This window comes from Centruroides sculpturatus, unplaced genomic scaffold (assembly GCF_000671375.1).
Source record: "Centruroides sculpturatus isolate CEXI.00-Female unplaced genomic scaffold, Cexi_2.0 scaffold1372, whole genome shotgun sequence".
NCBI lineage: Eukaryota > Metazoa > Arthropoda > Arachnida > Scorpiones > Buthidae > Centruroides > Centruroides sculpturatus.
Genome location: NW_019385638.1, coordinates 75,690 through 100,993, shown reverse-complemented (window position 1 = coordinate 100,993; position 25,304 = coordinate 75,690). Strand labels below are relative to the sequence as shown.

Below are 25,304 nucleotides of genomic sequence, written 5' to 3'. Positions count from 1 at the left end.
TTAACTAAATTTATGTAATAAAACATTTTTTTAAAAAATTTAAAACATTGTTTTAAAATAGTATTTTATAATTTAATATAAAACTGTTTTAAAACAAAAAACACAAATGTTTCTAAATAAAACGAGTATTATTGTTTTATTTAAAAAAAAAAAAAAAAACATAAATTTGCCAACCCTGGTTACAGTTAGGAATAGGGAGACTTGGGTAGGAGTAACGTAAGTAAATAAATTAAGAAAAGACAACTACAGATGACTTAGCTCTATTGGATTTGGAGACGTGTACGAATATGAATCGTACAAACAAAAAATAAAAAAAAGGTCGACAGGTTACGCACGATTTTCCCGGACAAAATTAATAGTTCATCCGGACAGTGAGTCGATTCCCGGACTGTCGGGTGAAAACCGGACGGGTGGTAACACTAAGCCATAGGTATGAAGAAATACGCACAATTTATTGCATAAAATACGTACTTATGTCAATACACAAACACACAAAATACAATCACACAAAAAACAATGGAAAGGCAAACTGTCACACTGTGATAAGTTAATGTCGAGTATGTTCGAAAAGTTCGTCATTACTCACGATACACGCCATTTTTATCAAACTGTATTGATGTAAGTACGTATTTTATGCAATAAATTACGTACTTACGTATTGGCTTTGAAAAGTTTGCGCCCTATACCTCGTGTCCACTATATCAGTCGAACGAAAACCTGGAATTAACTATGGGTGTCAATAAAGTTAACCATTCATCACTGATGAGCTGAAGATAAAACACTATTAAATAAACTGTACATTAAATAAACTACTAAGTTATTAAATGAAGTTTAAATTAGTTTACTGAAAGTACTATTACTTTATGCTTGTGTTTTTTTCTTTTTTAATTTCTTCTGTCTCAAATGTTTCTGGTGACATTTTATTAACTAATTTACAGCAAGTAAATTATACATATTTTCATAATACCTTGATTTGACCGAATGTACTTATATCATACAGTGCTTCGTTAGTTCAGCAATAAAAATAATTTAAATACTTTTAAAATCAAATTTTACCTATTTAAAAATTTATAACGAATTGTATTAAAATCTCATAAGGTTCAGTTATAAAGGTAAAAACGACAATATATATTTATTTTCATACATTTATAACCAAACTTTTGTTTGAAAAATTTAATTCTAGATTAATTGATGTTTTCATAATTGTTACTCTTCTTTCGGCCAATCCACCTAAAAAAAAAATTTTTTAATTAATAATCGATTTTTATTCTTGTATATTTAAACTAGGGGTTTTTGACCCCATGACCACCATAAGCGGTATTCCATTTGCTTCGTTTGCTCGCCTCTCGCGCTTCGCCCAGTATAGACTATTCACAACAAAATTTTGTGATGATTTAATTCCCATGCCAGAGATCAACATCTTCGATTCATCTACACTTACTTCGCTCAACCTCCTGAGAGTGGCGTACCCAGCAATGGTCGAGTGGATAAAACTACTGAACACTGATAGTTGGTGACGGGTTCGCGCCTCGCCAAAGGGCTGACCACTTGGAGTTTTCCTTTACGTTACTAACACTTAAATAAGACCCATTGGTCAGATGCGAACCAGTATTCAGTAGTTTTATCCACTCGGCCACTGATGGGTGGAAGATTAAGCGAAAGGAAATTGTTTCGAAGGAGTTGGTCGTCGCGAAGGATCGAATCGTCATGAAATTTTTATGAATAGTATAAGCGGGCCAAGCTCATGAGCGAAGCGAGTGATGTACTGTACCTATAGAATTGGTACGTTTTTTGTGGGAAATTTAAAAATTTGATTTTAAGTTTGCGATACGCAGTGGCGTACCATAGGGGGCGGTAGGGGCGGTCCGCCCCGGGCGGCACTTTTTAGGGGGCGGCAAAATTTCACAATAAATAATAATATCTTGTAAAATTTTGAAACATCCTAATCTATACGTGCATCGCGCCTACGATAGTGCTATCGTCCGGACAGTCCGGGAATCGGCTCTCCGGGTGAACTAGTAACTTTTTCATCCGAGGAGTTCCTGCGAAACCTGTTGACCTTTTTTTTCTTGTACGATTCATTCGCATTCATATACACCACTAATATCCAATAGAACTATTTTAAACAGGTCGCTGCACTACCACCGAATTTTTCATTGCTTGTTCTGTGACAAAACTGAATTTTGGTCTTTTAAATTGAAATACCTAAATAAGGGAGGGCCGAAATTTTTCTCCGCCCCGGGCGGCTGACACCCACGGTACGCCACTGACGATACGTTTTAGAATCAAGAAAATACAGTACAGTAATTATATTTTTGTATTCTTTATTCGATTATTATTATGTAAAACGTTTATTTAGGCATAATTAGTACGGTAAAACTTTTCATAATTACAAAAGGCATTCAGCTACGCATTGCAGTGCCAGGAAAGGTATGGGTAGGGGCATTTAAAGTATAAGTAAACATCAAAGTACGAACAACAAGAACTAGTGATTCGAGTATAAAAATGCGAATATTTTACCAGATAGCATTAGCTCCGAAATTTAGTAAACTCAATGAAGAAAGCTTTGAAACAACTGATTTAAATCATTCACTATATCAAAAATTCTCCATGCATGCAAAAAATAATAAATTCTTTCACGATGTCAAGCAGTAGTTTATCAAGAATCCACTGCAGTTTTCTGATTATGTTCTTTATTTTCTGCTTCCAGACATTACTGTATTCTTAAAATTTGTGGATGTTCTCCGTATGGAAATATAATATAGTAAAAAGCCACTGACAAGAACGTCAAAATGCCGCTGTTTGGACTAACGCTTCCTCAACTATTAATCAAACAATGTACTGAACTTAACTGTGTCTGTCAAGTATAGTACATGAAAAACGTTCAATTTTTAATAAAACATCGCTGTTTATGATGTGCTTTTCGCTTAACATCCCTGAAAAATAGCCGCCTCTTAGTGGAAGACGATGTTGGAAGAAGGCCACTTTGGAGTTTTTGATTGTATTATCTTTATTACAGATAATATAATTATAACCGTCTACTAAAAGATGTTTCTTTTTTCCTGGAAACTAATATTAAAGCAAATATAATATCTTTACTTTTCCCAATTTTTTCCCAGATAGCATCATCAATATTGAAACTGGGTAAACAAATAATAAAATCATTACTGATAAACGTTTGCGTCTATTATATTTTATACAATATACTGTTATACAATATATGTTAGAGTATAGTAAATTGTTCAATTACTTACCAAAAGACAATGATTGGGAGTATACAGAAAGCACCAGCGACAACATATGCAGTACCAGGAAAGGTACGGATAGTGGCATTAAAAATCTGAGTAAACAACAAATTACTCACAACAGGAACTAGTGATTCGCAAGAGGATAAAAATGCAAATATTTTACCTGTATAAATAACGATTAATAATGATTAGACTACTTTAAAGTTAATTTTTAAATCGACGTTTATACTTATCAAATACCTAATTCGTCTCCCGATACTATCTTTGAAATTCTCGAACGAACTGCGAACAAACTCATTCCACTTAATGCACCAGTAAAACCGGCTATAATTAATAAACACTTAGTTATTACGTTATAAGTATTTAAACATAAATGAAAAACAACACAAAAGTTCATACCTAAATAATAAAGCCAAGCTTTATAAGCAAATCCTTTCATGATGTTTGATAAAAACATAGAGATGCTACCGATTTCGCCAAGGCAAGAATCAGTGACCTTTAACACTTTAATTATTATAGGAATGGCGATGATAATAATGACCATTCCAGAAATAATCAATAAAGATTTGACGTTAGAGAATGCAGTTACATCCCAATTGTACATATGTTTTGCAAAATAAAATTCGAAACCATCCATTGCTGAAAGAATTGAAACAAACTGATTACATGAGATTTGCATACTGGTTCATTAAATGGATCTTAAAATGAAACGTAGGGATCATTAGTGGTCTACGAGGGACCATTAGTGGTCTACGAGCAACCATCAAATAATCTAAGACTGACCTAATCATTTTACCAAAATGTAATTTTATGCTATTAGAGGATCATCGGTGGTTCATGGACCATACCATGATGTAAGAATACAGATGATACCACTCCTGTTGTATGTGGAAAACTTGTCAGAAATGTGGTCGTATTTCAGACGTTCGCCACCAGGTGTCGTCTTGTAGGGAAGTTTATTTGGTATGGTTGTTTACTGTTTTTTACTATTTACTATCGCCTCGTTCGACAGTGCTTTTAAGAAATTTTAAAAAATTAACAAGCTATGAAGTTTGTATTAAGGCATTGACCAAAAATAAAAGTTATCTACCTATGGCACAGTTGACTAAACTCAAAACAAACATTAGACACAAAAACAAATGCTGTACTTTTCTTTTTTCACTACTTAGCCAAATCGAACAATGGTTATCAGTCAGCATTCATTAATGATGGCATTCTGATTGACGTTGCAAAAGCACTGTCTCATGGAAAATTCACGTTTCCGTGTAAAGCATAAAAATTAACTGATATGTAAAATTATGAAATATTAAGTAGTTCTAAGTTTAAGACAATTTGCCAAATAGCATAACATGAAATTGCAAGACAATTTCAAAAGAGAAAAGAAAATATTTCAAATTTCTTTCTGAATAAAGCTGTTTATTGATAACTTTTTAAATATTCTTGAGTTGGTATTTTTCGAATGATCCGCTATTAAGAATTATCCTGTATTAAAATTTGTCGCAGAAAAAATTACATGCCAAACCCAAAACTGTTATCAAGTACATACAAAATAAAACCGTTCGTAAAGGACACTTATAAATAACAGACACCTTTAATTAACGAGCATTTTAACATTTCCGACGCGAATAAAAGACATTTATTCTTATCGCCTAGTATGTAATGATTTACAATGTTGAGAAACATTAAACACCTTCAAATAAAAACAAATTCATGTCGATGTCTGTCGTTAAGAGGTTCTACTACGTCACAAAACTTTTACGGAGACGAAATTAAACAGCTTTCGATAGTTTAGGAGCTTAAATTAAGCTTAAAATAGCTAAAGTAATATATATTTTAAACCTTTTTAGAGTATAAAAATATCAGTTTAATGATGATTTTTTTAAATTATACACCTATTCTATTACTTTTAGACTATTTTATGAAAATTTCACTAAATTTATTGGAATTAAAACAAATTAGATTTCAATCAGCAATTATTGCTAGTGGTAATCAATGGTAAAAATTGGACTTCTCATCGTCACGACATCTGGTAGATACTCCAGTAAGCTCAACCACTTCGCCAACGTTCTTGAATCGAGAGTGGTATCACCTGTACTCTTACACCGTGGACCATACTTTCAAACCTGCCGTTTATCGGCAAAATTTATAACTAATTAGTTTCCTAGCTACAAAACTTGAAACTAATATGAAACATTTCACCCTCAACTACTCTTTCTAATATATACATACGAGGACATTGAAAAATCATTGTTTATGTAGACTATACAATGGTTTTTCCAATGTACACGTGAATAACAACGTCTTTCTTGGTGAATTTTACAGAATATAGTTTCCCCACCTGTAGCATACAATATTGATTATGTGACAAATAATTTTCTATACTGACCTGAATAAATGCTTATCAATATGCACATTGAAGCTATTAACAACAAAATCTCTTTGCTAATTCCATTCGGTCGACGCTTGGCAACGGCTTCACAACTTTCTTTAATGTTTGTAAAACAAAATAAATCACTAACAGCCTTGAAGTTAAAAATCTTTCGGATATTTCTATTATCATTAATTACGAAAATTAACCACACAGCAGCCAAAAATTGCAACGACAGACTCGTCACATATACGTATAAATAGCCATAATTTTTGTATATTACACCTCCCACAGAGGTACCAAGAGGAGCACCCATTCCAAACGATATTTCTAAGAGTGCATATTTTATAGTTCTTTGTTTCCGAGTTGTCTGTTCGGAAATTAAACTGTACAAGCACGTTATAGTCACTGTCAATCCTCCAAATATACCAGCAGGAATTGCACTTACAAGCATCCAGTACAAAGGTATACTAAAGTAAATTGTATTTAATATTAATCCAACGTTTTCTAATCCTATACCGATCAATGATAAAAATATGGGTAGCTTTCTTCCATATTTGTCACTCCATGGTGCTATGACCAAAGTGAAAAATATCGCCGGTATAGTAGTGATTAAAGAGCTGTATAAGTTATAATTATCTGCTGTTATTTCTACTCTATCCTTCTCGTCAGTATAATTATCCAGATGATCACAGATGTTAGCTGAAAAGTTGTAGACATTCAAGCAAACTTTATCGATATAAATGTTTTTAGTAGAAACATTGCCTAGGAGATAAGCAAACATGAAGAGAATCATAAACGATTCTATTGTAAGACCTTTAAGAATCTGTAAACATGTTCTATTTTCCATATCTTCGGTTTTCTTCCTGTCTTCGTTTGAGAGATTTATGCTTCTTAATTCTGACTTTGCTGTATCTCCTTCAAGGCCCATTTTCATATATTTAGTTCTTCAGAACAAAAGGTAGAACGTAAGGTTATAGTTTTATGTGGAATCTTTTGATCATTAAATATAATAATCCTTAATTTCTGGAGTATTTAAACGTTTAAAACAATTTTTATCTTGCTTTATTTTGTTTTAATAGTAGTTGAATGTTAAAGAATAGCTGGTATAACATGTCGCATTGACTCTGTAAAAATTCATTTTCATTTTATTTAAATAATTATAAGCAAAATTTAATAACTAACTGTTAAGCGTAACACGCATAAAGACTACATTTTTTATATTACAATTTTAATTATTTCTGTAATAACCTCAAATTGCTCAAAAAAAATTTTTAATTGCATTGAAAACCATTGAGGAAGGTATTTTCTGTGTTTCAATACTTTCCTCAATGTTTTTCACTGTTATGTTTTAATGATAACCTAACCTAACTCACTGTTTAATTATGATCCCACATATACAGTATATATAGTAAACCTGTCTAAAACAGAACTTGAATAAAACAAAAAACGTCTACACGAAAACACCGTGAGATTCCAGTTTATACAGGTTTTACTGTATAAATATGTGAATATAGTAAGTAAATTTATAGAGTATATTATATACAAGTATATAGAAACATTCTTTTTTATTACATTTATACGGTTTTATTACTGTTATATAAATATGTATATAATATTTAATAAAAGTTTCTGACATTTTAATAAATAAAGTCTAAATCGGCAGGGCATATAAGATCAAGAATATAGGTTAAGTCTGGATCAGCAAAACATATGTGAGGTCCGGAGGTTAATTGTTAATTTTTTTATCGCCAAAAAAGTACTTTTCCTGATTTATGCTATTTCTGTCTTCTCACGGGACCGATAAACAAAGAACATGTAAACATTTAGTCAATCATCCAAAATCGTCAATATTATCCAGTTGTTGACACGTGGGAACATTGACAGTTAAAACAATTCCAGAACGATAGGAGAACAACAAGTCTTATTCCAACCGCCCTAACTGTCGCTGCGATGAAACATTTGAAGTGTCATCACCAGACAATATAGAGTCACGCGACCGAATTCCCACACCTAAAGGTGATATAATGGCCGCACACCTGACCTTCAGGGCGGACATTCCCAGAAAGAGCCATAGACTGCAGCTCATTTAGTTTGTGCCTTATTACCTTGTGATTTATCGGACGTATTGTCTCCTCATTTCCCCGGACCTTTGTCACAAAACTGCCGAACACCCGTAAAGAGGTAGGATTATTAACCAATTTTATGTAAACTTTCTCTGTCAGTCTGTTAACTTGTCAAAGAATTGAACACAGAACACAGGAAGTGTACCCCTAGCATTTATTCAAGTTATCCTTTAGTATTTGCATTCATTTGTAATTATTTTACTTTATATTAAAATCTTATTGAATTTTAACTATGGTTGATTTCTCTTGTGTATTGCCGATACCTTATCCATGACCTCGCTAACCCTCCCACTGTTATGAACTAGAAGATAATCGGAGCCGTGGCTAAACACTTAATGTAAAAAACCATCCAGTGACAAAGTGAGCGGGACTTACTGTCCTGACAAAGGACGGTAAGTCCCGCTCGGAAAAAGGGTTTAAAGCTTTACATTCTATAGCCCCCAACATCTCACAGATTGGTATCAAGAATGGGATTGGGAGACCCACTTTCAGGGTTTCAATCCATAGGTGTGTCTGTCGAAAACAACTCGTCCGCCTTAGACAGATTCTTGCGTTTCCGCGTTGGTAGGAGATATGATAAAAAGTTAAGAGAAAAATTTAGGTACTATTACATTTTAACAATAGAAACAGAAAATCCTCGAGCCATGTTAAGTGGAATGGCAGTTTAGTCTCCCTACTTACGGTCTATTCTGGGGACACACTGATGGTCCCCTTATTGGTGAATTCTTTGAATCTCTGTTGGATGTGCAGTCTGGACAAAGGCCCGGATGCTTGCTGTCGCCAGATTAAAGCTAATTGGCATAGTGTGGAAGTTTGCCAGAAAACATAGGGGGAGAAAGGATGTGGGGGAGTACGATATATTCAAGAAACACATGTTTGAGAGGTTTGAATGCAAACCATATTCATTCAGGCTAAACAATTTTACTCATGTGTACAGCAATGAGGCGAAGACATCCAGGCTTACGCTGTTAGACGTCAGTCCCTTGCAACACACATGGAGATAAAACAGGTAGACACAGACGCCAATCATTCAATGAATCCAAGGTCAAGAATTAGACGAGAGGTTAAAGGTCCAATTTTTGAACGGTATTGACATTCGAATTCGATGTCCAGAGAGCCTAAAACCATCAATGAGGGCACTGTAAGTGGCCATAAGTGAAAAAATTATAGAACGACTTACAGGGAAAGTCCCATAACTTGATATGAATAATCGACAAGGAAAACCTATCTTCAAATAAGGTGGGAGACGAAATAGACAATTTAAGTGTCATAATAAATAAATTACAAGAAAGAGTGGAAGATCTGAATAGAGAATTTTCCCGAACTAGAAATGGCCCGGGATGAGCGCGACAGCAAACAAGATAGGCAATACCGACTGGTCATTCATGGCAGTAGAAACTTCATCCCCCAGTCAGCTACAAGACATGATACGTGCCTAGGTTGTCAAAGATCCAGCGCCTTTAGATCTCTGACCAACCAGGAAGCGGTACCTGATCAAAGAGAGACACGATACGACCCCATTCCGAAATGGGGTCGTATCGTGTCTCTCTTTGATCAGGTACCCATGTCTCCATTAAGAAATGGAGGATGAAAACAAATGGAGGGGAAAAATAACGTTGATACAAATGAAATGCGAGCCCATAATTTTCGTTTACGTCAACAACGTACCCAGGTACAAAAACTACAACAACGTATTTAAAATTGACCCAGGTACAAAAACTACTCTATGTTAAAAATAAGGTTAAGAATAAAGGTTAAGTCTAGATCGGCAAGGTATATAAGGGTAAAAATAAGAATTTACGCCTAGTAGTTGTGGGAAAATCGTTTATAAGTTAAAAAAGTTGCAGCTTATGGCCCTGCGTTATAATATGTAGCTTAGGACCTCATATTTTTACACCTATCATTGGGAAGGGACTATTATATGTTATAGCTGATAACCCCAATAACTCTAAGTCCAATCCTGAGTTAAGTTAATATTTACGTGAAGAAGAGCGAGGAATATATAGATAACTTCTAATTAGCACGCATAGGGCGTTTGTTCTGTACAGGTATCTTCGCAAAAGTTTATATTTAATACCTTATTGTCATATCAAAACACAGATAATATATAATTTAGAATATCTAAGCTGATTATCCGTGTTATAATAAGATATATTTTAAAAATATTACATCTATTCTTCAATAATAAGATTTATAATTACACTAGTTAATAAAAATTAATAAATATCTACATAATTAAACACATCTACATAAAATTATTTAAAAATTGTTTAACTTACTACATTTCTATAGATGAAATTATAAGGTTATCAAATGATAACATTTTCCACGTGAATCACAATCAGCCATGTGATTATCGGCTTTGCATTAAAGATAATTATGCATTTCACACTTGTAAGAAATTTATATTTTGTATAAATTATTTTTTAAAACGTAATTAAATACTGGTGGCTCATAAGTCAGTTAACAAGGCGTGATCCTCATTCTAAAACTAAAAACTGTAGGAATTTTGAACATATAGCTGAGAACTGAGTCGTTAAAACATTAAATTAACAAATCTATCTCATTTTTAATACATAAACACTTGATAAAAATGAAAGATAAGAATACCTTTATCTTTGCATTTAAATTAATAAAAAAAAATTAATTCTCTTTGTGTGAATGCAATTATATTGGAATTTATTATAAACACTACCAGATATAATAGTAGTTTATAATAACGTTTTATCTGTCGAAACATTATTAAATGTTAAATAAATTGTCTCTGTATTTTCCGTTTTTGCCGTTTATCCTTGACAAAAAGCATAAATGGAAAAAAAATTGAGTCATAAAAACAACGATAAAGAGAAACGGAAAAAAAACGAAAATAAAAATAAAACAAACAGAACAGCCGTGAATTGTTTATTCTGATCATTAGAGTAAATATATAAAGTAAATAAATAATCAAATGCTCTTTCCATTAGATTTTAATAAAATTCTAATTCTGTTAGGCCTGGTTGTTAGTGTGTAGGGGGAAACGATTTTGTTCACTCTCTTTGAAAATAATTAACTCCCGTGCTTTTTGTCGAAAATTTCTGAAAGTTTGCAGGGAGGTTTGTTTATTAGGGGGATTGATGCTATTAAATTTTGGTAGTTACAGATCGACGGAGTAGAGAGATAAAGACAAATTGTTTATCGTATCTTGAGTAGGGTCGGATTTAACGACGATTTTACTCGTTATTAGCATTTACAATCTTTATATATATATATATAAATGGACATGTATGTCCCTATATCTCACTTTTTCGCCAAAACTACACATCGCACGTGAATGGTGTTTGTATGTGGTGGTAGCCCCAAGTCTCCATTCGTGCATAGGGGTGGTTGCGTCTCGATAGNACCAAAAAAAAAAAATGCTTTTATTTGATAAATATAGCTGCAAGGATTGTTATTCTTTCATCTGACAGGTGTGAAAATTCACATGTACAGTCTACAATGTCTGCATTGTTTAGAAACCAATTGACAGTATAACACAAAATTTCTGATTTTTACGCTATTAAAATAGGGAAGAAACTGAAAAAAACGTATATATAAAAAGTTCTACTGAATAAAAAACAAAAATAACCTGCTGATGTCATAAAAATAGTATTTTAAAAAATTTTACCGAAGTCAAAACGGTCCTATAAAAGTTTAGAACGATTAAATTAATTTGATTAAAAAAACTCTCACAAAAGACAATGAGGCAATTAATATGCTAATTAATAAAACGTTATAAACTTTCGCGGCAAAAGTAATTAGTAAAATTTTCATAGGTTATAGATAACGATGTATATGTACTAGCTTATACATTTTTGGAAAAGGCCGTTGTTTTTGTAACGCTATGTAAACTGCCTGAGAGGACAGAACTATGTAATTCGGGCGAAGAACTTAAGAATATCTATATAGGTACAAATTGAGTTATGACCCAGGTAAAACTTTATAGCAAGCTATAGAAAAAATTAAAACTTATAATGGTTCAAAATACTCACCCAGCTGTTGCAATTCCTGTATATCATCCTGTAGGTGGTTATCTTCAATATGTTTTTTCATACGAGTGACTAATCAAACCATTTCTTTCCTCATATTTTGAATTGCACCCTGCATGCCGGTTTTCCTGGATTTACAGAAATTAGTTTGTACTGGTTCCAGATATTATCAAGCCTTCTTCCTGCACTCATTTTTACTTAACAAATAACGACGATAATAATAATGTCTTTTTCCATCCAAGTAATATTACAATACATTAGCTGTATTGCTAATATTGGCTTGTGCTGTCAGGAAATCTCTCCTCTTACTTGTTAGTAATAAAAATCGGTGTGTCACGTGCTTTTATGACCCATTACAGCGAGAAAAATTTCCCATTCCNTAGATCCAAGGTCACGCTAACAAATATACAGGATCTGGCTATCCTTGTAGTTTAAAGTCCTTGGGTAGCCCCAAGTCTCCATTCGTGCATAGAGGTGGTTGCGTCTCGATAGCTATAAGAGTGTGGGAGATATGAGGCGGAAAGTGGTTGAAAGTGGTTGAAAGTGGCTTTCTATTTCGAATGTTTTGTTCGAATTTGTTCCAACAAATTCGAACAATATTCGAATTAAATTCGAACATAAAATTCGAATATTAGTTCGATTATAGAACGATTGTAAACGTTCCAGAAACGTTGAAATTTGTTCGTTTGACTAAACGTAAAAATTCTCTAATTAATCTGGAAACGGGGGACCTAATTCTTGCATTCTGTGAAAACGGGTAAGATTAGCTATAATGTAATTATATTAATCTTCACTATCGTTACTTTTTGCCCAGCAAAGCGGGTCCTTGCAGCTAATTTTTTAATAAAAAACCATCCTTACCCTCAAAATCAAGAGGCTTACTAGCTTCTTAATCCACAAACTAGACTCCGCTTACCAGATTTATTTATTATTAAATGCATTAGCAAAAAGTCGAGGGGTTGACAACACACCTAAAGATAAAAATTAAGCTTACCGATGTTTCAAAACTGTGACAATAGTCCGTGAGAGAAACGGAACTAAAATAAAAATAAAGAAAAAATAATTAAAGTTATATAAACAAAACGTGTTATTGAAAGAATAACCTATAAAATAAGCGAATTATAAATTATTAAGTAATGAAAGGTAAGGTCCACTGGCATAGTCGCTGTCAACCAAACAAGTCGATGTGTAGACAGACAGGTTTTTTAAAATACAAAATAATATGACTCGCGTTTAATATGCTACATACCTTTGTACTCTCTATGCCAGGGGACTCGTGACGTAGAAATCCAACGAAAAAAAGGGCCACTGAAATTGCAATAATAAATAAATTATTCGGTAATTTGCTTATAGTTGCACTGTATTCTCCGAGCACAAGGTATATAGAATGAAGACATTGTCAGTAAGGTGTGACGTTATAATAATATAACATGAGAACTATAGATAAAAAGCTCTCATTTAAATTACTGTGTATGCACGATAGTTCGATTTAAATTATAACATTTTTTCTTAAAATGAGAAACAATTACTTCTACTTTATTTGCGCAATACTAAAACACGTAACTCGTTTATTATTATTTTGCAATTTCGATATTTTGTTAGAGATTTATCTCCATGTGATAAACATATTTTTGTTTGTAAATAGAATATCAAAAAACGTTTTTTTTGTTTTTGTAAATAGGAATATTGCAATTTTATTACATTTATATTAGTGTTTATAATTCGTTTATCTAGTAAGCACACAACACCCGTTCGCGAGTAGGTTAAAACCACTAAACACTGTTGTGGGTCTTTAGATTGGATTGACTGTATACGTGGGTGAGCTGCCGATAGGAGAGATATCTCCCGGGATGACTTTCTGTGTGCTTCTAGGTGTTACACGTGAATAAAACACGGAAAACGCTACGTGACCGTCCAGTTGGCCAGGCGCGAGCCCACGATCAAATGTTTATTGATTTTATCCACTCGGCCACTGGTGGGCACCTTGAGTTTGTGTCTCACCAACAGGCTAGTATGTGGAGTTTTCTGGGTTTTTCTTCCGTATTTAAACAAAACGCTCTCACACGCTGTCACGTCCCACTCTGCAGAACTAACGACCCAGAGTAAAATACGTAAATTAAACATATTGATATACTCGGATGCTAATTATAAGCATGACGTCATCAGTTTAACAATATTTTCCTTATTTTGTCACTTTTAGGGAAAATATGATTTATTATAAGGTCTAATTTAGAAGTGCTCTTAATTTTTATTATATCTACATGTGCTTCATATCGTCAACAGAACTCTATCTGCCCGAAAAATTCTAAACAAAGTAAGTAAAACATAAATGTGTAAATGTTTGTAATATTCTAAACTTAATCCACTATATAACAAATGTCATCCTTCTACATCAAATATAATTGGAAACAAAAGTACGAGTACTGTAGTACATCTGCACTCATTGAACAGGTGCGATATTCATGACGTATCCAAGTCAAAACCTATACAAAATAATACATTTTTATAGAAAAGAGAGTCTTATACACAAAATGAATGCTGTAAGAGCAATATTTCTAACACTGTTTCTCTGTAACGTAGAATGTTACATGGAAAGTAAGTAGTTTTAAATCATAGATTATAAAGTTCTTTATGCGAATTTACACAATTTCCATATTTCAGATGAGTGTTGTTCGTTAGAAAAGGTCGTAGGTCCATGTAAAGCCAGTATGCCTGGATATTTTTATAATAAAAGCGCTGACGAATGTCAAAATTTTATATATGGAGGATGTCGCGGAAATTGTAACAGATTCGCTAAGTTAGAAGAGTGTTGCGATGCCTGTGGTGAAAGTGAGTAATTTAAAAGGTTATAAATAAACAGTTTACTCGATAAAATTAAAATATAAATTATTTTATTTTTAGATAACTGCAATAAACAGTGAGATATCTTTCATCTTCTGTAGAGTAGTATGGAATTAAACACTACAGTATAAAATTCATTTACAGTATAAAATTCTTAATTTGTAAGGGAAATTTTCCTCTTTGTTATTTTAAATGGCTTATATAATAAAATATATGTATTTTGTAATTTATATACTATATTCGATAATTTACATTTTGTATTAAATTTCTCGTTAATTTTTGCGGATGTATTCCTCATAAATGCTAAATAATTTGATATATTGTGTAGCCTATTTACAATATGAAATAATTGTAGTTCTATACAACAGAAATTTTAAAAACTTAATTTCATTTACACAAATAAAATTAAAATAATAAATATTGCAATTCAATTTGAAATTAGTTGTAATTAAAATCCAAGAATCCTGTATGTAGAGATTGAAAGACATGTGATTTGTATCAGCTATTTTATTTATAAGGGTGTAGCATATAATAAACACCTTTATTCCAACACAGAATATTTAAGAAAAAATTTAAAAGCTTAATAATGATAATAATAATACGTTGAATTAAATAATAACATTTTATTCATGAGTTGGGCAAGGTAGAGGTTATCTGTTGATTTTATTTATCAGCTAAATTTGATTGATTCATCCTAATAATCGGATAAATTTTCAGAGAAATACTCTAAAAAATTTACCGATTATTAAAATGAAATAAGTATATTATTTCTTTTTAACATATATGAAGTCACACAAAAATATAATATTCACACTGTGTATTAATTATAAAACACTATTAATTTATAATTTATAATATTTTATATTTCTTCTCCTATTTAATTGTCTAAATTGTAGATGTTGATATTAACTTAAATACTTTACTGATATTTTCTTACTGTATTTATAGAAAGTAGATTTACACATTCCTTCACATATTATGGAGAATTTAACATAATGCTTAAACAGGAAGGATTAAAAAATAAAGGAAATAATACCGTATTTGAATATCACTAAAGATTTTAGCCTGTGATGTCGGCTTCTCTGCTTGTGTTATGTGCTTAAAGGGAAAGCTGGAGGAAAGACGACATTACCAGTCGACCCCCCTATAAGATCATTGATTTTTCCGTTTTATCTGAATTACATGTTGTACGAGTCACTTAGATTTTACAAATATGTGAGCCATTCACAGTCCGGCACACGTATTTGTAAAATCTAAGTGACTCGTACAACATGNTATAATTTAATAATTAACTGATTTTTTGGTAAAACTTGCCAAAATATAAAAAAGCGTTTAAATTTAAAAACTGTCATGATGCAGGATCAATGACAAAAATATTTATCTGAAGCATTAATGAAAATCTTTTATATCTTACCTACAATAAACATAAACCTTAAAAATAGTATTCATTTAATAATTAACTGATTTTTCCACGATTTATCAAACAGGAAAATAGATTATACTCTCAATATACTGTATATGTATAGAGCTTACAGCTCTTGTCTAAATTTTATGTCATTATGGCCCATATAGCGCCCTGTATTATATAGCCTCTGAGTTGTGGAAGTTTAATTCCGACAACCATGTATTTATAATTCATTCTATTAAAAACACGGATTATAATTAATTTAACATACAATATGTCTCATAATTCTGAAATTGTAGAAGTTATGTTGATCTCTATTTATTCTTTTAAAGGTGAAATATGGTGCTAATTAAAGACGAATAAATTCAAGTTATTTTTGTGGTAGGTACCCATAACATAGGCTCAAAAGAATTAACAAGCAGCATCTAGGCAACTGTGTGATTGGTGGGATGTCTGGATGCAGCCTGTTAAATTATTCGACTGTTTCATTCTGACTACAGGTTCCCACCATCAAAATAACTTGAATTCGTTCCTTGTTGGTGCCATTCTTTAATGTAAAATACTACAAAGAGATTAAGTACTTTTTAATTAAAATAAAAACTGCATAATTGATAAAAACATATTGTAAGATACAATTCAATTAATCTCTACAAGTATTTAATGCTTATGAATTAAAAATAACACAAGAAATTGATGATTTATACATTGGAGGAAATGGAGTCAATGACGTAATCTTCTTCGTTGGGTTTTTCAAAATCACCAGACTTTGGTTTTGGTCTATTTGAAGATTTCTTATACTCGAAATATTCCTTTAATTTCTTATCTACATCAGCTTGTTTAGGTCTGGCATTATTAAGAATATCTATTGTAACTTCCGGCCTTAACGATTTTCCTCCTTGATTTCTTGCCTTTGCTGCTGATTGGCACAACCTCGATTGACAATAATAATCTCTCTTGCCATCATTATGACACCATGTTCCATCTGGGAAATAAGTATCCACGTCCATATCGTTCAGTTCATGACGCGGTGTGTACCACGAACCAGTCTTAGTTTTGCAAAATACAGCGCAGGATTGCCAGCTTCTGTCTTTTAGTATAAATGCAAAAATCTTAGAATTCTGTGCACGTTAATGTCGGAATTATACATACAGTCTATGCTTACCTCCTTCCTCGTGAGGAACCTGAGTTCCTTCAGCAACGACGTCGGGAACATACTTGGAAAATTGTTCACATCTCTCGGTAGCATATTTTACAACGTCTACACGACTTTTACATATCTGGAAATGGATAATTACTGTAAATATATGGCGCTTAAGAAGACTTTCTTGGTGCTCACAGGATGGAAAGATTTTTTTAAATCATATTAATTAAAATATGAAGTCATTAAAAAGTTTAAAAATAATTGAAAGTGAACGTACTGAAGAATCGTCACACAATTTTACAGTAGTAGTATCTCCATGACAAACATCCTCTGTATTTTTCGGCCTGAAAGAAAATTTATTCACATAATTTTCAATCCTTAAAATTTAATCGTGTTAAATTTTAGTCAATTATACTAAGACTATTCTGACAGACACATACTTCGGGTTATCGCATCTTCTTCTATTCTTTTGAGCCCCTTTTGACTTTGTAATGCAACCAGATTCACATTTTCCTTTCTCCCAAGCACTCCATCCACCGGAAACAACTTCTACTTTTTTGTCACCCCACGGCACACATTTTCCATCTTTGCACCACTGGATTTTAAATAAATTCAATGTTAAGCTCACCGGTGTGTTTTGCCAGGCCCACAATTAGGCGGTCAGATGTGAGGGATTGACGAAAATTACTTGTTAATATAAGTTTTTTAACTTTAATAATTTTTATAAGCTTTATACTCACGTTTTTACTTCCGCAAAACGTGCCATCAAGTGCGGGTCCTGCCGAATAATATCCAATCCTGTTAGGACTCTTGCAAAGGGTCTGTTCACAAACTGACTGAAGATAGTTTTAAATTCGCTGTTATTTATTTAATTTAAAAAAGTGTATCAATAAATATTTATTAATTCTTACATCCAATACAGTATCATTATACAGAATAGCTTCTTCATCCTTCAGGAAAACACGGCATTGATCGTAAGCATCCCAAATTTGTCCAGGTATCATATTATATTTTTTATGATCGTTTTCATTAGAATCCTGCTTATCAACTAGACAGTCTTTTCTAGGAAACAAAGAAACGATTTCACTCTAACACCAAAGTAACTCATGTTTTATTTTAATTTACTTACTTTAAATTCTTCAACACTTTAGAACTGCAAGAGGACCAAACTGTTTCTCCCCTACTTCCTCGACTTGGTGACATTATAAAGCCATTTGAAGCGCAATCCTTGTTTAGAGGTGGTCCATCGTGATACATACCCAAACTGTAAAAAATTAAATTGTAAAAAATAATTCTTCCCACAGAAATAATTGCCGTATTTCTTACTTATGAGCCATTTCATGAGCTGCTACATAAGTAGACATGAGTCCAGCTGAAGGATATGGTCGTCCTATATCATTTACAGCGCCAAATTCTGATATAACGCATGAGTGAGCCTTCATGCACACTCCACCCACAGGGGCGAGGCCTGAAACGAACTTTACAATAAATAATCATAATTTGTGAGTCGTTTATATGTGAACTACATCTCACCCATTGTAATTCCGTTCTTTTTCCCTTTATCCATTCCAAAAAAATTCAGACTGAAAATACATAAAATAATTTAAATTAATAAACAGTTTTAATAATATATTTATGTATGAAAATCAATTTAAAATAAAATTAAGAGATGAACTCACCCTGAGAGATAAAGTGCCATATCCCAATGACCAGGATCATCATCAGAAGATGGATTTTTCTTAGACTGATACTTGCAAAATGATGTTAATAAAGCATCTTTCTCACCATCATGATGAGGTAGATCACTCTAAATATACGTTTAACATAAATTTAAGTAAAATACAATATAAAAATCTTTTACAGAAACTTACAGGTTGCTTTTTTTGAATTTCGAGATGTACTAAAGTAATGTGAAGTTTTCTTTGTAAGGCCTTTTGGTAATACAACGCTTGAATCTGTAAAAATTAAACTATATAAGTGGCATGTAATTGGCATAAAGATTTACAAAAAAAATACATTATAGAACCACTTAAAATTTCACCTGATTTACGAATCCCAATAACATATCGCGCATATTTTTGTCATCGTTTTTCACGACTGGCATGAGTCTTTTGTACGCTGCCTGATCGAAAAACACCGCTAATTCTAAATATAATTCATTACTGGATCTTCTCCCTTTTGTATTTGTTACTTCATCACATTTTTTGCTATCGAAAGGTTTTAGATTCGGCAAAATTACTTCATCATCCCACATCTCTGAAACTAATTCAAAAATAAAAGAAAACTTTCACTTCTCTTGTTCAGGCTGATTGTAACACGGATTATGGACGGACCATAATCTGTGAATTGTAACATCTTCGGTTATGCACACAATCTCCATCTGCTGAAGATCGCGTTCATAACTAAAGAGATTACGATCAGCCTTTATTTTATAAATGATATTAAAAGAACTTTCGCTTACCTTTCCTTTTCATTTCAGAATATTCAGAATTTTGATGAATAAAATGAGGTATATCATCGAAATTAATTTCATTATTTTGACGAAGTAAATGTCCTAATTTTAAACGCAAATGTCTTGGTAAAGGTTTTAAAGAAACTATCTTATCGGGGAGAATTAACATTCCTGTCTGTAAAAGAGAAAATTAAATTTTGTAAGAAGCAAGTACACTAATTAAATGTATTAAAAAAATAAAAAAATAATCAAATCTGTGAGTAATAAGGAAAATTTTATAATATTAATTTAATGCGAGACCAATGGCTCCCGGGCACCCTGCATCAAATCATGGTCATCAAAAAGCTCCAGGAATATTTCTGGGATTGGTCTCTATCTATCACTATAGATAGAGACCGACCTATCGTGTGCGACCAAGCATATGATGGATACGATTAAAATGGCCCTCTCAGTGTCCACATAAACGAAAAAGTATCAAATTAATATCAAACATTTGTAAAAATACTAATAATTTTTTTTGTTAAAGTATCTTTACAAAAATAAATCAAACTTTAAAAATGATTAATTTATTAACGCCAGGTATCTAGATCATATATGCGTTGACATTAAGGATCCAGCTCTGTTTATAATTATTCTCGTTACGAGTTAAGAACTCAATAGAACCCGTGATAACTCCTTTTTTTTGTTTTGTTTTCATTGAGATCGTAAGTACTCATATGGGCGATCAGGCCAACCTGGAATAGATGTTCCTCACCATCAGTGGGGTCGAATAGCATTAGTTGAGAATGGGGAATAGCACTTCGATCCTTATTACCCATTATAGAACATGGAAGTCTGGATCTGATTCGAATCCGGATCGCTCATTGCGATAGGTTAAAACCCCGTTGATGATTTTAGAATGCCTTTACTACATGATCATGTGACATGCACTAATCTAAACAATTGCATTTTTGAATAATAATTGTTATACATTTAAATAAATAAGTAAATAAATAAATAAATAAATTTACCATTTCTCCTTGTGCATTTTCTGCACAGTTGCTAACAGCTGCTGCGGCATCATTATTATATGCTATATAATGGCAATTTTTTCCTGAAAAGTTTGAAGTTTTTTCTCCATCAGATGAAACTTCCACAATATTTAGCGATGGAGATATTAAATTTCTATTTTCTTCTAAATTCAAATTTAGATTGTCTCCTTTTAATCGGAAGCCGGCGCTATCATCGTTTCCAATATGGCGTCCTTGTCGTTTGCTTATGTTTTTTGTTCCAACATAAACAACTTCGTAATCTGGAACTATTAGTCAGTCTCTTTTTAATAAAATTCTCATTTAAATATCTGCGCAAGTAATTTTATAAGAAAAGTTATTAAGATATGTTTTCAAAAAGTTGTCTACTTTTATTATTTAAAAAAAAAACAAATCAGCATTTCTTTCTAATAAATTACGAAGTTATTTTAACAAAGAGTAAGGAAATACAGACAGGTTGTTTATGTTGAGGCGCGTATTTCTCTGATGCAATTTGTCCGCCATGTTACGGGGGGTTTTTAGTCATGTTGCGCTTAAAACAGCGACACGTTGTGTGGCTTTCGCATACAATAATAAATTAATTAAAGGCTGTGGCTACCCATTTCACCGGTAAATCAATGTTTTACAAATTATTTAACCTATTATTAAAAGTATATTTATAGAGTTTTAGTGGTAATAAAATATCTTTACTCTAGTAAAAACGTCATTTTATTATAATCAATGATATCAATTTATGTCATTTCTAAAGTGGATTTTCGTAATGACGTGAAATAATTTCAACTGATAAAATTACTACAGTATTTATAAGTATTTAAATATCTTTAATCTGTAAATATAATGACTTTTTTAAGTTTGTCTCAATCTATACATATAAAATTACATATCCTGACTGACTGACTGACTGACTGATTAATTCATCATCTCCCGAGCAAATCGCTGAACCTAAACAGGTGAAATTTGCTACACTGTTGGGATACGTCATGAAAACGCACACTAAGAAGGGATTTTTCGAAATCCCCCCCAGCAGTGGAGAGGGAAATGATTAAGGCTTAACCTGAAGAACGGCTTCTACAGTACTATTTTAGATGCGATTTTTTGTTTTTAACTAAGTTTTTGTATGGTAGTGCATATGGTAGCTCAATGAGAGTGCATAATAAAAAGGGATTTTTTGGACATTTCACCGCGAGGGAAGAGGGAGAGGATTAAGGCTTAAAAAGTCTTAGCCCCGAAAGGCAATACCACAAACGTAGTTTACAAAGAGGTACTGGGGTAACTGAAACTCCATTTTTCAGTAAACATTTATACTTTAGGAATTTTCAGATAACGTCATTTATGTTTCGAAAAAAAATTAAACTCAGATTTATCGTATCTCGGAATTCCATAATATTTGAAACTTGAATTTAGGTGCATTTGCAGTCCATAGTTTAAAATAAACAAAAATGAGTAATTTTACCAAAGATTAACAACTAATGATTGAGAATCTTAATGAAGTACCGAAAGAGGTTTATTTCTATCAAATTGCAAAATCCGCGCGGGTAAAGCCGCGGGTAACAGCTAATGCTTTATATAGGCTAATTAGAACAATTATGCATTAACAATAGATATTTATTTTTTATTGATATATTTACTAATATTTACTGATCATAACTAAATAAATATTTTTTATTTATTTTACAATTTTAAATTTTAAACCTATTATCAAACTATCATCAAATTTACAATTATCTTAAATTAATTATTAATTTGCATCAGTAAAATTATTCTTTCATAAATAAATATAAAATGTAAATCAAAATAATTTGTTCGACTTTTTAATAATGTTTGAAAAGAAGTTAATCTTAAATGTACATAAAACAAAATATATATACAGTCGAACTTCCAGTAAAGGCCACCACCCCTAAAGAGAGGCCATTTGCTCACGAACTCTTTTTAATAAAAATAGCCTCCAAAAATAGCCATTTTTATGTTCTCGTCAGTGGCCGTTTGCATATATTTGGGTAAAAATAAAATATTTTCAAGGAAACAAGTCACAGTCTTCGATATCATTATATATATGATTGGCTTGAAACTGACTTGAAACTCGCTTGAAACACTATCCTATATTAATGTTTGTTACATAAGTGATATTCAATAAATTAATTAGTATCAGGAAATCTTGCAACTCTCTTAGAAAATTAAGCTTTCTACTAAAGTTACATTCCCTAATATTTAAAGTGCTACAACTTAATTAATAAAATAGACCTAATATCAACACTATACTAAACATGTTTTAGTATTTTATTATTAAAAATTTTACGAGACACCGTGGAGTGTCTCGAAAACCATATTAGACCATCGAATTACAATACAATCTCCACATTCTTTTTAACCTAGCAATACTTTTCGTGGAATATCAAATATTATACGTTTCAAAATCCTAGTAAATTGCAGTTGAATGACTTCTAGAATCTTACAACACCCCAAATATTTATAAAATTTACATTAAAGAAAGATTAAATATAAAATAAAAGTACATACCATCGTCGTATCTATCCACATTAAATATACCTCTTAATTCTTCTTTCGTTAAGAATCGGTGTAATTTTTCTAATGCCTTAATAATAAACATGTTTAAAAATAAGGAAAACTTACATATAAGTTTTAAAAAATACAGACAGACAAACTTACCGGTATTTTAAGAGACGATGTTTCAAATACAATAATAGCAGATAATGTGGAAAATATCAGCAAAAAGTATTTCATTGCTTAAACGTAAACGACCCGAAACCTGAAATGACAATGACACACGACGGATTTTACTGATATAATAATAAGAATAGAAAGGAATTAAATGTATTTGTGGGATAATATCCGATTTCGAAAATGCGCTTTCTTTGAAAATACTACACCTTTTATAAAATGAGGTCAAATAAATACTATCTACCTCATTTTTAATTGATTTCCTGTTAGTTTTTACTTTTTTCCTCCCCTCTCTCTCTGTACAACATATAATACCGATATTGATAATTGATAAAAAAAAAGGTTTATTGTTGATATAACTTAAACATATAAATAAATATTTATATATTACAGTCGGACCTCCGATAACGGACACCTCCCAACAACGATCACCTCTTCATAGGTCGCTATTAGAACGTTTGGCTGTATTATATAAGTTATATATACATATATTAATTAATTTATCTTTGAATTTTTCTGGCAGGTTTCATGTCCTAAAGATTCTAGAAAGTAATTAAGAGTTTAGAAGTAAGCCTATATAAAGAATAGACACACAGACATTCCATTTTATACACAAAGCTATTAAAATTTATTTTAAAAAAATTATACCATATTTAATAAATTTACTAATTTTTAAAAATTAAATAAACTAAAAAATNTTAAATTAAATAATATTGAAAGTATTATAGTTAAAATGTACTTATCTAACATGAGGTTACCTGTGTGACTTTTCAGGTATTTTTTGATGTTCAGACAGGTGAGAACAGGTGTGAAAGCTGTATATATATATATACAAACACACACAAACAATTGTAAATGGTGACAATATACTGATTGGTGTTTGATATTTCTTTGATAGCTGTGGGCTAAAGAACACATAGGGGTAGTTTATTTTCATAAATATTATTAAAAATTTGTATTATTTAATAATAATTTTAATATCAGACAGTTAATTAATTCAGATTTCTTGGAAATTTTCTATTTTAGAGCAACACCCATTTTTTTAATATTAAAATATGGATTTTTTTTTAAATTATTATCAAATATTTAAGTAATTTTAAAATCGATTTTTTAATGTAAACTTTGAGTAATTTTTAATTAAAATAATTAAAATTAATATTTAACAATTACATTTAAAACAGTTTTAATTTATAATTATTTAAAAAATTTTTAAATCTTGTGTAGAAAATTGTTAAACAAAATTAATTTTATTAGCAACAGAAGCAGCATAAATTTATTGAAAATTTACTGTCAAATTTTTAATTTTTTTGAAATTATTTTAATTACTTTTTATATAAAAATTAACTTAAAAATTAATCATTCTTAGGTTAAGAATTACTCAAAATTTCTAGAATAATATTTGTAAATTTATGAATTATTTAGGTCAACAAATTTCAGGAAATATTCATAAAATATTTTCTAAGAATAAACTTTTTTATCAATTGAATTAAATAGAAAAAATATTAAGGGAGAGAATTGTTCTGTAGGGGGTTGTATTTATTCCTATTTGCATCAATTGAAAGATATTATATCCGGGTCCAGACGTGTAAAAAGACGAAATGAATTTGTATTCAGTAACAAAAACAATCAATTGAAAGTTAGAAATTTAATGAATTTTAATGAACTGTAATTAAAAACTCAGCTTTTAATTACTTTGTAAGCTTTGTTTAATTTGAACAAAACATTAATAAAATGAATAATAAATATTTACACCTGTTAAGTGAAATGTTAGCAGTTAATAACTGTATTCTTATTTTTCATGTAATTAATATGAAATTAACCATTCTATACTTTATAATTTTCATTAAATCTATAAAAATTTATTATTTTAATAAATTATAATTAAAATTTGTTAAAATAATCTTTTTTTAGATATTTTATTTATATTTGAATATCCATATTTCTAATAATATATATTTTATATAATGATAATCATTTATTAAGGTATAAAATTATACAGTTTAACCTCCGAG

The 25,304-nt window shown here is 31.2% G+C and overlaps 3 protein-coding genes across 6 annotated transcripts; 1 reads left to right on the top strand and 2 right to left on the bottom strand.

Annotated features, from left to right (window-relative positions):
• Window positions 1-933: 933 nt before the first annotated feature.
• LOC111640801 (proton-coupled folate transporter-like) lies at window positions 934-13,216 on the bottom strand. Of its 3 annotated transcripts, XM_023386863.1 has the most exons (7): window positions 12,996-13,216; window positions 12,741-12,783; window positions 5,635-6,743; window positions 3,648-3,887; window positions 3,489-3,572; window positions 3,255-3,411; window positions 934-1,230 (listed from the first exon to the last, which is right to left on the bottom strand). In XM_023386863.1, exons 3-7 carry the CDS (start codon window positions 6,551-6,553, stop codon window positions 1,185-1,187), a joined length of 1,446 nt encoding a protein of 481 aa, XP_023242631.1. In that variant the 5' UTR covers window positions 6,554-6,743; window positions 12,741-12,783; window positions 12,996-13,216; the 3' UTR covers window positions 934-1,184. The 3 variants fall into 3 exon arrangements, with proteins under 3 accessions (XP_023242631.1, XP_023242630.1, XP_023242632.1); XM_023386862.1 differs by lacking the exons at window positions 12,741-12,783; window positions 12,996-13,216 and adding an exon at window positions 10,022-10,298; XM_023386864.1 differs by lacking the exons at window positions 934-1,230; window positions 12,741-12,783; window positions 12,996-13,216 and adding an exon at window positions 10,022-10,298 and having other exon boundaries at window positions 3,267-3,340.
• Window positions 13,217-13,515: 299 nt separating this feature from the next.
• On the top strand, window positions 13,516-14,784 carry LOC111640807 (kappaPI-actitoxin-Avd3a-like). 2 transcript variants are annotated; one of them, XM_023386870.1, is made up of 4 exons: window positions 13,516-13,857; window positions 13,947-14,341; window positions 14,408-14,575; window positions 14,648-14,784. In XM_023386870.1, the coding sequence occupies exons 2-4, from the start codon at window positions 14,209-14,211 to the stop codon at window positions 14,665-14,667; spliced, it is 321 nt and encodes a 106-aa protein (XP_023242638.1). In that variant the 5' UTR covers window positions 13,516-13,857; window positions 13,947-14,208; the 3' UTR covers window positions 14,668-14,784. The 2 variants fall into 2 exon arrangements, with proteins under 2 accessions (XP_023242638.1, XP_023242639.1); XM_023386871.1 differs by having other exon boundaries at window positions 13,516-14,060; window positions 14,162-14,341.
• A 1,906-nt stretch (window positions 14,785-16,690) lies between these two features.
• Window positions 16,691-23,355, bottom strand: LOC111640802 (A disintegrin and metalloproteinase with thrombospondin motifs adt-1-like). Its single transcript, XM_023386866.1, has 16 exons — window positions 23,281-23,355; window positions 23,131-23,206; window positions 20,596-20,882; window positions 19,595-19,760; window positions 19,175-19,395; window positions 19,005-19,088; window positions 18,813-18,940; window positions 18,667-18,716; window positions 18,460-18,601; window positions 18,263-18,397; window positions 18,045-18,195; window positions 17,874-17,969; window positions 17,574-17,728; window positions 17,411-17,477; window positions 17,155-17,269; window positions 16,691-17,079 (listed from the first exon to the last, which is right to left on the bottom strand). The coding sequence occupies exons 1-16, from the start codon at window positions 23,353-23,355 to the stop codon at window positions 16,691-16,693; spliced, it is 2,337 nt and encodes a 778-aa protein (XP_023242634.1).
• Window positions 23,356-25,304: the final 1,949 nt, after the last annotated feature.